General features: G+C 36.1%; 1 protein-coding gene across 1 annotated transcript in view; it reads right to left on the bottom strand.

Annotated features, from left to right (window-relative positions):
• The window catches only part of REDIC1 (regulator of DNA class I crossover intermediates 1), a 46,417-nt gene extending 38,639 nt beyond the window's left edge, over positions 1 to 7,778 (bottom strand). Inside the window, exons 1-5 of the mRNA XM_090275117.1 lie at positions 7,673 to 7,778; positions 2,817 to 2,949; positions 2,381 to 2,429; positions 523 to 745; positions 143 to 418 (exon numbers count right to left, since the gene is read on the bottom strand). Of these exons, the coding sequence (XP_090131243.1) occupies positions 143 to 418; positions 523 to 745; positions 2,381 to 2,429; positions 2,817 to 2,949; positions 7,673 to 7,778 (787 nt within the window). The remainder of the gene's footprint in view (positions 1 to 142; positions 419 to 522; positions 746 to 2,380; positions 2,430 to 2,816; positions 2,950 to 7,672) is intronic.
• Positions 7,779 to 16,203: the final 8,425 nt, after the last annotated feature.

Genomic DNA, 16,203 nt, shown 5'->3' with positions numbered 1-16,203 from the left:
GAGTTTATGGAAGACCAGCCTAAGACCACTCAGTGGTTGTTCCTCCCCATTCAGTGGCCTGCAGACCAGTCTTCAGTGGCAGGCTGAGCACTCCAGTCTTCAGCAGGAAACTGCTGAATAGGCGCAGAGGGGACCTGCACACCTTCAGACCAGTCAGCGACCTCAGGCTGAGCAGCAGTGAACTCGGGGGCTGGAGCGGTCCATTCACCCTGAAATTCCTCCTTGGTCACAGCCTTTTCAGTGGCAACCTGCTCTTCCTTCTCGATCTCTTCAGGATCTCTGTAGAAGTAGAGATCAGGCATGACCTCCCAGGGTGTTCCGGGAGAAGGTGCAGCACATGTGCAGTTCTTCTGGAGCCAGCATCCACCATATGAGACCCACTGGGTGAGCCCCTTGTTGTTGCAAGGGATGGCGATGTCTACGTAGCACAGAGGAGAGTATGGATACACAGAGTGATGGCAGCAGGTTAACCTAAGATGCCTCGGTCAGAGGCTGGTGATCCACCCTGCGATCAGTGACCACCAGCAGTCTCGGCTCCCGAAGGCTGCCTGGATCTGGTTAGTGAAGTTCTGGGGGTGAAGCAGCCGGCAATAGGAGTGGCTCCAGTGGCAGCAGCAAACTTCAGCACAGCTCGCTGGCCGGTGCTCCTGGACAACGTGACACTAACATCAGCGGGGTTTTCAATGGAGACAGAAGCTTCTCTCAGGTTCTCTTCAGATTTATGATGTAGATGCCATCGTTTTTCCTTTTCCAGATGTACTGTTCCATTTGGAAGTCAAAGTTGGTGCCACCTAAGTGGGTTCTTGTGGCAAGGAGTTTGAGGACATCCTCCTCCTCCATTTGCAGGACATCAAGGGCTCCGGACATTGTGAAAGTTTCCTTTTAAGTTATGTGGGAACAGAATAACGCCATAAGGACCCTTCTCTGGGTAGTGTGGAAAGATATTTTTTTCTTAAATAAACTGTGTCTTTATTAAAATAAACACTGTTCCAACAATGAACACAGTATCATTATTTGAATAACAGTTGGTGCTACGGAGAGCTAACCATTTTCTCAGAGGTTAAAAAAATATATATATTAAAAGGAAAATACCCAGAACATCAGGATCCTGAGAAAATGAAACTTCTCTAACAGAAAATAATAGTTTCTCCCAAAGAAACAGCTGTACTTATCTTAGCTCTTCCACTTACAAAGTAATTTTACAGATGGCTACTTTAATCTTTCTGAATATCAATATCATTGAGTACAACAGGAGAAAGTATGTGAACATCGTTGTGAAAAGCAGAGGAGAGAATCCATTTGTTAATATGAAAGGTACCATATAAATGTAAGATATTACAAGTATATTGGCCCAACACTAATCTACCCAGAAATAATAATTTATATCTGTAGTATATTTTATTTATAAACCACAAAACAAAGAAATGAGAGTTCCAAAGACAATCAACGACAGAAACAGGGGAACAAAACAAAAAAGGAGGAGACAAAAAGAGTTACTCAAAGTCTTTTTTAAATGGAGATCTAAAGTTAGGGAGAGCTGGAAATAGTCTCATAATACATAGCCTCAGAGATTCAGTGACAGAAGTACAGAGGTAAAAGCATCCCTTGAAGTGAGAAACACACAATCAAAAGAAAAGAGAATATTATATGTTGGCTCAATACTACTTTTCTAGAGACAAGTGAACCATATGCCACTTTTTCTTCTAACCTGTTTTCTCAACCATTTTCTTTTGTATTTTATAATTCAATCTAATTCTTCTCACTTTTCTTGAAATCCCTCCAAATAAGCTATTTCTTCCATAATATTATGCGTTAGACATTAGCCTCTCTTTTCTCTCTTCTGCCATATTAAATATAACATTATTTACCCCTCTGGAAATAATCACTAATCTGCAATCTATGAGTAGATTATTTAAGTAGAGATTACAAAGAGTTTCATTCTATAAACTATTTAATGGAGCAAAGATGAGTTTATAAGAGTTTTACTCTTATAAAGTATTGTACAAACTGAATGAGTAATTAGTTTTTCATTGCACCATACCAGAAAAGATAAATTGCCAATAATCACATGATCTCAAAGTAAGTGTCTTCAAATGAATTATCCTTTACAACTTGTCAGTAACAAGTAGAATCAAATGTTATGCACATATAGCCTAGTCTACAATACCAGAGCTCTAAAAGGTTTCTCATACGCAATCAGCTAAAATATTTTTATGGTGTAGGTTCCTTATATTAAAAACTTTTAAAAGAATAATTTTAAAGACTGTACAAATTTTTTAAAGAATAACTAATTTTCCCTGATATTAAAAAAGTATATTATTTGGTAGCATGCCACAGTTGTTAAAATATCTTATAACACATTTTTTTTCTTAGTTCTCACCTGTACTGGGCCCATTTCTTCATTGCTGCCTAGTCTTTGAAAGTGAGTACTAATAATAAAAATAAAAGGTTAAGATTAAAAACAGAGATGGCAATAAAATTGACTATCTCTTTATATATGTTTTAAAACCCAAACTGTTCAATACAAATACACAGGAAACTAATTAAATCATTCCAGGAACATATTATTATTGAGTTTTATTAAAATTATACTATTACTATAAAGACATTTTATGATAAGGAAAGTCAAACTACGCACACAAAACACTTAGTATTAAGTATTAGGTCATTTGACAAAGGTCTTAATAGTTTAACAATATAGCAATACAAAATCTGGAGGTAGAAGAATAAGCCCTTTGTACATTTTCCAATGAATAAGACAGTGTCAATAATGATCAATTTAAAACCTAATAATATATAATCTAGCTAAAACCTACTTGTTTTCTATATCATCGATGCAAAGTTTAGATGGTACACAGGGAGGCGACATCGGAAGTTCTAAATCATGCTTTCTTAGGGGCATTTTAATGTCTCTATTCATATTCACATGGATTGGATTTCTCACAGCTTCTATAACAAAAAATATTTATAAGTAAGAATGGATAATAAAATCTTTAAAAAGCATGACTTGATATACTATGTTCATTAAATAAATGTACATCTTAGAAATTTACTAAAACCATCTATGTTTTATATATACTATCACAGGTAATTCAAATAATCTTGTTCATTTTACATACTCCTCATAAAAGGGGCTCTACTAATTGTATTCTACTTTTTTATTCCTCGAAGACTTCCCTGATCCCCAGACATATTATATGAGATGTTATGTTATATATTTGCAATAGCACTACATATGTTTTCCATTATAGCACTTTACATAGTTTATTGTATTTGATTGACTCTATCTACCTCACTACTAATAGATTTTTAAACTTGATAGGAGCAGCAGCTTTGTCTTGTCTGTACAGTAATTTTAACTACTCTCCCGTTCTGAGAAATGCTTTTTACATATGCACAGACTGTAGAGTTCTAGAAGAGACTTTCTATCTTCCTATAAAACCCTCTCTTGAAAAATAATTGGTTTACGGGTAGCCATGTGACACAAGATGAATCAGTGATAATATTGCATCCCTCTGGTATTAGGTAATGTTTCAGTGCTGGGACAACATCATTCCAGTGGAATTTAAAAATTCAGAAGGAGAGAAACAATCCTCAGCATTTCCCTGGTGGCAAAACTAAAGGATGAGCAATACTAGGTTTTTTAAGGTCACATTTTAAGTCTCAGTGATGAAGAAAGTCTGAGAGAATAATGCCAATATCTTAAGTGAAAATCTTCATAGCATTCAAGTCCTTAATTCAAGCAGTCTCTGAGGCCTAGCTGCACCACTGCTCTTCCTTTCTGTGAAGTGCCTTAATCCATTCAGGCTGCTGTAAAAGAATATCATAGACCAGGGGCATTATAAACAACAAAAATGTATTTATCAGTCTGGAGGCTGGGCAGTCCACAATAAAGGTGCTATATCAGATTCCTTGTCTGATGAGGGCTGCTTCCAGTTCCTAAACATCCATCTTTTTGCTGTCTTCAGACAGTGAAAGGTGTGGGGCAGCTCTCTGGAGTCTTTTATAAGGGCACTGATTTCATTCACGACGGCTCTACCCTCATAACTTAATCACTTCCTAGAGATCCCACTCCTAATACCATAACACTGGGGGTTAGGATTTTAACATATAAACTTGGTGGGGGGAGCATAAACATTCAGTCCATAACATGAAATAAATATATGTTTTTAAAATTTCTGTCATTTGCAGTCATGAGTCCTGACTAATAAAGTTTTTTTTGTAGGGGAGGAAAATATATTTTTCCTCTACCCTTCTAAATTCTCAGTTAGGGCCCCTGTAACAAAAGACAGATTAATAAAGAAATATATTTAATGTAAAGTATTATGTGAAAAACCTTATATGGAAAAGAAGACCCAAAGGAGTGGTTAAATCTGAGTGCTTTCATGCTACATTTGATGAAGTGTGGAAAGTCATGGGAAAAGGTTATAAGACAAAAAGGGAATGAGTTAAATGTAGTAAACTGGGGAAAACAGCAAGACCTGTTCATCCAGACCCCTCTCAGTGGCCCTCTGTCTTGCAGATAAAGATCCTCCATGTTTAGGGAAAGCACCTCTCACCTGAGAACCCTTCCTAAGCATCCTGCTTCTCAAATTCCTTCAGCTTAAAACATTGAACACACCAAGGTTCCACTCGGGTAGCATACCCTGACCGCATCACTTTCTGTTCATTTCCCAGCATCCAAAATAAAACTTATGGTAGGGACTCAATAAACACATGTTGAATGTATGAATGAAAAGAAAGTGGGGTGCATATATTCTTTCTGATTAGTATTTAAGGGTTTTTAGGATATATTCCCAGAAGTAGGATCACTGGGTCAAGAGGCAGTTTCACTTTTAATTTTTTGGGAAATTCCATACTGCTTTCCACAGTGGCTGCACCAGTCTGCATTCCCACCAACAGTGCAGTAGGGTTCCCTTTACTCCACATGCTTGCCGGCACTTGGTGTTTGTTGATTTATTGGTAATAGCTATTCTAGCAGGTGTGAGGTGATAGCTCATTGAGGTTTTAACTTGCATTTTTCTGATGATTAGTGATGTTGGGCATTTCTTCCTATGTCTATGGGTCATCTGTTCATCCTCTTTGGATAAGTGCCTATTCAAGTCCTTCACCCATTTTTTAACTGGACGGTTTTCTTCTTGGTGTTAAGTTGTATAAGTTCTTTATGTATTTCGGAAATTAACCCCTTATCAGATATATCATTGCCAAATATGTACTCCCATATAGTGGGTCCCCTTTTCATTTTGTTGATGGTTTCTTTTAGTTTGATGCAGTCCAAATTGTTTACTTTTTACTTTATTTCCCTTGCACCCAGAGATGTGTCAGCAAAGATACTGCTTTAAGAGATATATGATATTTTACTGCCTATTTTCTTCTAGTATATTTATAGTTTTGCAACTTACATTTAAGTCTTTTTTTAAGTGTATCCTTGTGTATGGTAGATGAGTGGATAAAAAAGCTGTGGTACATTTATACAATAGAATTTTATGAGGTTGTAAACAAGAAGGAGCTCTTACCCTTTTCAATATCATGTATGGACCTTGGAAAATATTATGCTAAGCAAAATGAGCCAGTCAGAGAAAAACAAGTACCATATGATCTCACTCATAATGTGAAATCTATTGAATAAAACCATGAACAAAATAAAACCAAGGGCATGGACATATGAAACAGACTGATAGATCTCAGAAGGGAGGGAGGTGGTGTAGATTGGAAGAGATCAGCTTAAGAACATATATGCATATATGCAAAGCCCATGAACAGACAATGTAGTGAAGGTGTGGGGCTTGGTGGAGCGGGGAAAAGACAGAAAGGAATGGAGGACACTTGTAACAGCGTCAACAATAAGAAAACCTTTTTTATGACGTCAGAGACAAAAAAAATATTTAAAAAATAAACACATCATTGGACAGCCACATCCAAAAGAAACTGGAACCCTAACATAAATCATACATTAAAAAATCAACTCAAAATGGATTAAAGACTTGAAAATAAGACCTGAGACCATTAAACTCCTAGAATAAAACCTAAGGGGTAAGCTCCTTGACATCAGTCTTGGTGATCATTTTTTTAGACATAACACCAAAAGCAAAGGCAACAAAAGCAAAAATAAACAAGTAGGATTACATCAAACTAAAAGCTTCTATACAGAAAAGGAAACCATTGACAAAATAAAAAGTAATCTATGAAATGGGAAAAAATATCTGCAAATCATGTACAGTAGCCCTCTCTATATCGCGGTTCGCCTATCGTGGCCTCACTGTATCGCGGGATTGTTTTAAATATTATATTTAATTATTTATCACAAATTTTTCACTATATCACGGGATTTTGTGGTACTGTATACGTATGTTGTTAAAGTTACTTAGGTTTAAGAGTGTAGAATATGTTTAAGAACATAAGTAGTATTTATAAAAGTGTGGAAAAGATTAATAAGGGAGTGGAAAAGGTTAATAAGGGACTGGGAACAGTTTATAAGTATGTGGGAAGGGTTTATAAAGCCTTAAAAGATATATAAATACTAAAATAAATGTAAGGTTCCTACTTCATGGATTTTCACCTATCGCAGGGGGGTCTAGAACGTAATACCCATGATAAGTGAAGGAATACTGTATTTGATAAGGGGTTAATATCCAAAACATATAAAGAATTCATATAACTCACTAGCAATCTAAAAAAATACTGATTAAACTTTTTATTTACTTGAATAATCAAAGTGCAGGCCAAAATGAACTTTATTTTAAAGTGAGACTACTATAGTTAACATCCTAGGAATATGTAAGAAATTATTCAGGTTTTCAGAGAAGGAAAACTCTGACTCCAAAAAAAAAAAAAAAAACCTCCGCTGCCTTGCGGCATACCTCTTCAGGGAAAAGGCTAAGGGAGTAAACCCCGACAGAAAATCCGGAGCCGGAGTCCCTAAGGCGGTTTGACGTTGTAGTCAACACCGGCAACTCCTGCGGCGCCCCTGAAACCAAGCTGTATTGACTCCGTCTTTCCCTTGGACCCTTCAGCTGCGAAGAGAAGGGGGGTCTGCTGCATGGGCAACAGCAGACCCTCCATATCACCCTGCCCAGGCTCTGTAGCTTCAGCTTCCCTGGAGAGGACACTCCAGTGTCATCGCAAGATGTCGATTCAACACGGGAGGAGACAGATACTGTGTCACTCCCGAGTCGGACAGCACAACCATTCTCGGCGGTGCAGATAGACTCTTAAGAAGCTACACCATCGTCTCTCGAGACGGACGGCTGCTGACGAGGATTCAGGTTTTAAGTTAGAAAACCAATCCCCAAGGCAAAAATCTTTTCAGCTCTTCCTTTCAACAAATTCTCTGAATAGCATAAGATAGTAAAGAAGTTTATTCCCTACCCTTTAGCCAAACTTTAGTAACCATCTGCTTAGACAGAATAATAACTGAAACAACAGAACAATAACCATACCTTATAAAATTAATTTTACATAGCATATAACCTAAAAATAAAAACAAATAGATTATACAGCAAAAGATTTTAAACAAAAATTAATAAGTCTTCTAATTTAAGAGCATAACCAAGTTTTAAAATTAGTCTACTTTCATCATCCTTTGAACTCTAAAATTACAAACTGATTAGAAAATTCAGTGCTATGATAACATCAGAGTCAAAACAAAATGCTATTGGAAAGACTTACTTACCAGGTGTTTTCTTCTGGCAAGAGATCTGATTTACCACAAATAGGTTTAGGAGGTCTAAACTGACAGTGGAATTTTTTACCGGAGATAAAACTCCCAGTGATTCCATTTTTGATTTTAACCTTTTCTTTTCAAAATATTCCTAAAATAATTAAAAATTAAAAGTTATTGCAGCAACAACCATAAGGTTTCAGGCAGAATTATAAATAACAAAAGGCAGTAATACTATTAAATAATTTAGTTGGTATTTTTACAATTTTGTGACACCCCTATTGTATCTGTACATATAAATTAAATTCAATCATGATGACTTTAATTTGCCTAAAGTCTCTAAATTTCACAACTGGCTATAATCTTTCTTTTGTTAAATGTAATGCCTTTAAAACAGAACTTTATAAAGCCATTCCCAGGTATCATAAAATTATATGAAGGTAGAAAGTTTAAAAATTTGATAGAACAAATCTAAAAACTTGTTTTTCTTCAAGATATGATATCATACAGATATAAAAAGCCTCAAAGACATGCGCAGTGAAGGACTATTAAACGTGAGCTGAGCCTATGGCTCAGTTGGTTGAAGCATTGTCCAGTAAACTGAAAGGTTGAGGGTTCAATTCTAGGTCAGGGCACATACCTAGGTTGTGGGTTCAGTACCTGGTCAGGGCAGATACGAGAGGCAACTGATCGATGTTTCTCTCTCACATTGATTTTTCTTTCCCCGCCCTCTCTCTCCCTTACCCTCTCTCTAAAATCAATAAGCATGTCCTCCCTTGGGTGAGGATAAAAAAACAGTCAACTGAAATGAAAAAATGAAAAGAAAAAGAAGCCAGTAAGAACCCATTTCCAGCCAAAGTCAATTTAATTGCCTTAGTTATCTCTCCATGAATTCCAGACTTTTTTAAACCAGACTTGCATATAATTATCATTTTCATCCAGTATTTGTTTTTCTTGGTTGTTTCAACTATAATTATTCTTCCTTATTTTTCTTTCATATTACATCCCTGACTTACCAAGTTAACAGGTATTTATTTGTTTATCATTCATTTACTGGGCAACTATTATATATTAGACACTAAAAAACAAATTGTGAATATATCTTCTCTTCCATTAAATAAGTCACAATACAATGCCATAAACAACGATTATAACTGTGAGATATCAAAAGTAAGAAAAGTCCAAGATGGCAAAAATTTAATGCAAAAGGAAGTATCGCTTTTCCACGAAGTCAAGTCTCCTTCACATTAACATTTCAAAATATTGTTAATTATAATAGACTTTTAAGGTTGCAAAAAACTTGTAAGAATTGTAAGAGACTTGCCAGCAATCAGGCAGAAAAGTAAATGCCATGTTGTTATGCAAAATTAACCATAGATAAAAAGTATTTGTTTATATTTGATTTGAGTCACTTGCAGCCCCAATTTGGATTTAAATGCCCCCTTTTTTTTCTTTTTTAAAATTTTTAGAGAGAGGGGACAGAAGGGAGGAAAAGAGGAAGAGAAACATAGATCAATTGCCTCTCCTAGGCTTCCAGTCCAGGACCAAACCTACAACCCAGGCATGTGCCCTGACCAGGAATCCCCCCAACCAACTAAGCCACATGGGTCAGGGCTGGATTTAAATGTCTTTTAAAAGATCACACTATATAATTCAGCAATGAAAAGACAGGAACTTCAGGATGTAAATAATTCCTTCCCCCACTGCCCAAAAAAATGACTATGGCTTTTATAACTGATGTTGACTTGAAATTAAGATGTTAATTCCAAGTACAATAGCAGATTATGTAGGATCCTCAGGAAGGATATACAAACTATGGGTAGGTGGGGAGAGAGTAGGCAGAGGGAGGGATAAAGGAGAGGAAAGGTTTCTTAGGATATTATTTCTAAGATAGATGGATGTGTCAGAGCTAGCTAGAGGATGGAAATACGTATAAGATTCCAGGAATAAGGAAAAATAGTACAAAGGCTATCTACTCCGGTGCACACTTCTGAGGATGTTGGGCCCTCATACCTAGCCATCATTATAGCCTCTAATGTTTGCATTCCTATAAAGAACAAAGGTATGTGACTAACTTATTTACCTGACAAGGTTAGGCTTAATTTTTCTATCAAGTTTCATTTGATAGAGACAAATAGAAAATATTTAGAAGATAGTAGAAAAATTATAGAAAATAATAAAATTTTCACGTGAAAATAGCCATCCAGGAGCAGTCGCAGAAACAGAAATAAAATCTGGAGAATGCGTCAAAGGAAACAAGGGAAGAGCTTATTTCAAGATGAAGAGAATGGGCAGTCTCCCAACTGGAGACTGTCCCCTTTACGAAACGTTCAATGAAGTTGTTTGTATCATAAAATAATAATAATAATAATAGGAATGAAAAATCTGTGCAGAAGATGATGGCATATTAAAGTAAGTTGGATTGAAAACTATTCTTGAAATGGAACAACATGAAATTCAATTTTGGACTGAGAAGCAAATGAGAGGTAAAAGTGAAGGAGTACAGCAAGAAAGAGAAAGAAGCCAGAAATGATTTGTTTTAATAGGAGAGAATTGACATAGCAATAGAAAGCCTCCAGCTGACAGGAAGTGGTAGAAGACTCAAGCAAGGGAAGAAGTAACTGAGTTCCCTGAAAAAGCAGAAATAAATGGTATTCAGATCACAATTAGAAAGACCTTCCTTTGACAAAAGGAAACTACTTCTATAGATAAAGGAGGAAAGAGACGATGGGTGAATATATAAGATGGTTTACAGAATCAGTGGTAGAAATTGAGATAATTCTCATCTAAAAGATTCTATTTCCTCTGAAATATGAGATAAGGTCATCTAATGAGTATGTAGGGATAAAGAATAGGGCTGAACAAGAGGTTTGGGGAGGCAAAGAAAGATAATAAAATTTTCAAAGAACAGGAAAGTGACATGACTAAAGAACACTTGGTGAAAGGGCCATTTGTCTTTCCCTTTTTTTTCCAGATGAAGTTTTTTTTTAATTGTCTGGGGAAAGATTACATTCATAGTATATTTATTATTGAGTGACTGTGTTATTGCTAGACACAGTTCTAGACACAGGAGATACATAATGAACACGAGTAATAAGATCCCTCTTCTCATTCATATATTTTAATGGTGGGGGAGGAGAACAAATTTTAAAAATTACAAGAAAATACCAGAATATGAAAAGAATGATGAATAGAAGAGGGTACATGAGAGAATAACTGGAGGATGGAGAGCTATTTAGATGTAGTGACTAGAGAAAGCCAATCTAAGAGGCGATACTTTAGCTGAGACCAACTGTTGACAATGCAGACATGAAAATATCTCGAGGGAGAATACTATAGACAAAAAGAAGAAGAGTAACAAGAGAGTTCAGTATGCCTGAAATACAATGAACAATACGGCAAGTGGTGAGAAATAAGGTCATAGAAGTAGGCAAGTTGCAGATTCTTCAGGTCCTTGTAGGATATGGTTAAATCAGATTTTACTCTCTGAAAGCAACTGAGGCTTTTAAGCCAGGGAATAATAAATCATGATTTGTACTTTAAAAAAATCGTACTAACCTCTGTGAAAAGAAGTGTTATAAAGATGTAAAAGATAAAGCAGAAAAAAGATGGTAACTTCAATTACATTAAAATTAAGAGCACTTCTTCAAAGATATCATGAAGTAAAAATAAAAGTCACAAAGTACACATATGACTGACAAAGAAGTCCTAAATATATAAAGTCACTCACAATAGGAAGACAAACAACCCAAATAAAAAAATAAACAAAACGCTTGGAAAAGCAAATCATGAAAGAGAAAACCTGAATGAAAACAATTAGTCTCACTAGTAAGAAAATACTCGTCAAATTTATGAGGTATCATTTCACTGAGTTACCAACTATCCTGCTTTCATAATAATTTTCTCTAAATTTTACCACAATTTTTTTAACCATTCTACTGCTAAAGAACATTGGGATTGTCCCCTTTCCTGCCCCCTTCCCTGCTTTTTCCTCTTCCTCTCCCCTCCTTCCTCCTCCCTTATTCCTCCTCCCACCATTAAAACATATCAATGGAAAGAGGGATTTTATTTCTCCTCCCCCTCCCCCTTCTCCCCCTCATCCCACTCTTCCCCCTCCTCCTCCTCCTCCTCCCTCTCTCTCTCTCTGCTACTTAACAACAATCATCCAAATAAGGTTGTGCATGTCTCAAAGTGCACATGTGGAAAAGTTTCTCTCATACATACTGCTCAGTTGCAAAGTATATACTTCACTATGTGACATAAACAATGTAATCTAAAAAAACTTTTAAAATGTAAAATATAGGTTATAAGGCCATTATATTACTCCAGGCAATAAATGATGGTGATTTGAATGGAGTGTTAATAGGTAATGAGAAGTGATCAGACCTGAGATGTATTTTGGAACTAGAATGACAAGAGTCAACAATAATCCGTAAGTCTCTGCCTGAGCAAAATAGGTGGCTAACAAAGCTAACTACAAAGACAGAGAAGACTAGGGAAGACGGTCTTCCCATTTCACTTAATTTATAAATCTGTGAAATGCTTCAAAAGATCACTTGTCTCGTAAAGCTAATAACACAAATAAAAATAAATTTTCTTTACCTTTTGCTTTCTCTTTTCCTGCTTGATCAGAACCCTGGACCTGAAAAGGAAAGGATAAAAAATTTAGTAAAGAAATGGTCTCTAAAACAATTGTCACTTCAGATGAATTGAAAACTTGAAATTACAACTAAAAGTGTAGTATTAAAAAAAATTAAGTTTAGTGATAATTATATTATTCTCTAAAAAGAAAGTATAAAAATGTTCTTAAAATATTTATAGTATATCATCTTCCACATAACTTTCTTAGATAGAAAATACAAGAATATATCAGATTCTAGACATATAAAAAAGCATAAAATAAGTCTGAGGTATAAAATCAAGATAAACAAAGAAAAATCAGTGATTGGAAAGGATTTATCACTGAAATATTCTCATCTGACAGCAATATGCTTGGTCAACACTGCTATTTTCTTCACCTCTCTTTGTATTTATTATACTACATTCAATAGGGAATAGAGAGATGATCACTATACATAGGATCTAAGAATATGCTAAGTTTATCATTAGAGCAACTTCAGATACATTACTATATAAGCTATTTGTACTTGAAATCTTGTATCTTAACCTTTAAAAATAGCTAGTCATTATGGATGTCCTTCACATCTAAGATCTTTGTGCCAACACTGCACTGAATCATAATGGCAGTACAGTATTTAACAATTATAAAATATTTGCTCTATTAATAACAGGAGACTGCTATAAAACACTCATGAAAACATAAGCAGATCTGTACAAAATATCTTCTGAATATACATGAAACTAAGATCTCAAATTCAAGATCTGGGCAAGAATCCTAAGTAAAATGACAAAATAGCTATATGAGATTATGTAATAAAATAACAAAAATAATAATTGCTAATGAGTACCATATGTCTTGCACCATTCTGGATATGTCAGATACTTTACATATATGAGCTCATAAAATTTTCACACCAATTCTGTAAAGTAGGTTCTATTTTTATCCCCATTTTACTGATGAAGAAACTAATACACAGAAAGGTTAAGTAGCTTGCCCACAGTCACACTACTAAGTGGTAGAGCCCAGATTCAAACCCAAGAATTCAAATTTTAAAGGTTTTAACCAGTGTAGTACATGAATTGTGAATATACAAAGCTGCTGATTTTTCTAAATGATTTTAATAGGAAACATGAATATGACATTTACTGAATACCTCTAGACTCTGCCACTTATTGAAATTGTTTTTTAACATATCTCCTAATAGCTATGTCTTAATTTACAATTTGGAGCTCATTGAGCTGGTATATTCAGCTCCATATAGCATCATAAGTGTACTATTGGCATTCACTTTAGAAAAAAAGGAAATAAATTGCATTTCACTGACTCATCAAATGCTAAGTCTAGAGTGGAGTTAGGAATTGAGCTTGTTATCCATCATTTGAAAACTTATAAAACTGAGGTATAGAGAGCAAGGATGACTTTCAAAAATTCAGAAATACAAGAAGTATGACAGAGCTAGCAATAATATTAAACAATCAGGATTATAAAAAATAATAAATATCAATTTTATAAGAAGTTCCCACATTATAAAGCTCAGTAGGATGAGAAACATGTCAAAGTCTAAATACAGTATTCCCTCACTTATCGCGGATATTACGTTCTAGACGCCCCGCGATAGGTGAAAATCTGCGAAGTAGAAACCTTACATTTATTTTAGTATTTATATATATTTTAAGATTTTATAAACCCTTCCCACACGCTTATAAACCATTCCCAGTCCCTTTTTAACCTTTCCCACGCCCTTATTAACCTTTTCCACACTTTTATAAACACTACTTATGTTCTTAAACATATCCTACACTCTTAAACCTACGTAACTTTAACAACATATGTATACACTACAGCAAAATCCCGCGATACAGCAAAAAATCTGTGATAAATAATTAAATATAATATTCTTAAAAATCCCGCAACACAGTGAGGCCGTGATAAGTGAACCACAATATAGAGAGGGACTAGTGTACAGTCTTCATGTACATATAAATCTGTGACTTTTTTCCAGACTGATTTTCCATTGTCCAAGACATTACTATGGTTCTCATTAAATTCTATCTACTACATAACCACCATTACTATGTGCCTAAAAAATTAATTAGGCATTCAAGACCAATTGCTAGATCACCCTACTACTCACTAGACCTCGTGAAAGTGAAAAAGGATCCTGACTTGTAAGTCAAAGGTTCTTAGAACATTTTAAATTATTAAGACAACCTATATCACTAGGTCAAACTGTATGTCTAAATGTTTTACTGAATAGTCACTCCCAAATACCTGCACTAAAAAAGACTACATCAGTTAAGATTATTACTTACAAGAAATGTGAAGCATCTTTGTCTAATTTAAATAGAAAATACATTTATTAAAAGGAAACTGGGTGGTCAACAGACTTGACAAGAAAGCTGAGGAAGCAGATTTGGCAACAGGCAAACAAACAAACAAAAAAGGAAGTCTAGGGAGATGAGGGGTTCCAGTCACAGAATCCTGCCATGATTCGTCTCTAAAGTCATCACTGCTGGCACTGGTGAACACTGAACACCACTGACTTCATCATTTCCATCCTGGACAACACCTCCCCTGGTATCACTGGCATCACTGCCCCTGAAACTTCAATCCTACTGCAGCTCCTGCAACTGCCCGCAACTACAAAAGGTGCTCTGCAGTCCCTATTTCCTCAGCTCACTAACTTCCGTGTCTGTGTGAACATTTTATTTAGTCATTCATTTACAACTGAAACTCTGGGAATCCCATATTAACATCATTGCCAATGAGCTCACAGACACCAGGAAAAGTTTCAACCTTGTGTTCCATGTTGTTCTGTGGGCTTTATCCAAATGAACCTTATGAGCCAGCTGCCACCCAGTTTCACATGGATTCTCTTGCGCACAATTTCACTTGGGAAAACCAACTCCTCCAGGATCACACTGTGCACAGCTGGCAGAGCACAGCTCCTGGACACTTCTGCTTATTTTTTGGTATGGCTTTTTCTCCTGAGCAATAAAGACAACATGCTTCCCACTGAACTTTTTCTTCAATTCAAATACTAACTAGCCAGACTTGAATTTTTTGGTAATATATCAGTCGAGGAACAGGAACAAAAATTATAATAGCTTTTCGATGGCCGCCAACTTCAATTTTCTTGGTTGCTGTTATATTTAGCACATGGAGCTGGCCTTGAAGTCCGAGTTCATCTCCGGCAGACGCCAGACTTCTGGAGGAAGCAGGCAAATCACTCATCTCCCAGTCTTCCCCTCAAAAGGTTTATCTGAATACTATAAAACCTGTGCCTGAGATCCAGCCTAGACTTCTAGCAGGCACTAGGGGCTGGCTATATTCCTCTTCAGAGACCAGGGAAACTGGAGGATACCTCTCCTGCCTTCTCCTTTCAACCCACTCCAAGATGCCATTATCTCCCCAAAAGGAGCCTGTGACCACAACTGCGCCACAGTTTCCCAGGTCACTGGATGTCCTGGCTCTGTGAGCCAAAGGGGCTTCCTTTCATGAAAACAACAGGACTGCAGTAAACAAAGAAATAATAAGTAACAGGCTGTATTCCCAAGACTCAACACAGAGAAATCAGGCAAAATTGCTCATATCCCAGTACTTCCCAAAGAGAGGTTACTGCTCACCTTAAAAGCTGCTGCCTGATGGGAAGGCTTCTAATATAGGAAGCCTCTAGAAACTGGCTTTGATTTTCCCTAGAAACCAGTGAAGCCTACAGATACCTTTCAGGGATTGCCCCAACAGCCCACTCTAATAATAATATCAAGTTGCTAGTATGTCCCTAGAAGGAGCTGTAAACTTATCTGTGCCACAGCTTTCATGACAACCATCAGGACAGGTCCCCAAATTACCTAACTCCAACAACCCAAGGGGCTAACATTCATGGGTCCCACAGGAATGTGACAAAGAAGGAAACAGTTCT

The sequence above is a fragment of the Furipterus horrens genome, unplaced genomic scaffold (genome assembly GCF_987537825.1).
Source record: "Furipterus horrens unplaced genomic scaffold, mFurHor1.1.pri manual_scaffold_4, whole genome shotgun sequence".
NCBI lineage: Eukaryota > Metazoa > Chordata > Mammalia > Chiroptera > Furipteridae > Furipterus > Furipterus horrens.
The sequence above is the reverse complement of the archived record's forward strand: the minus strand, read 5'-3'. Positions and strand labels throughout refer to the sequence as shown.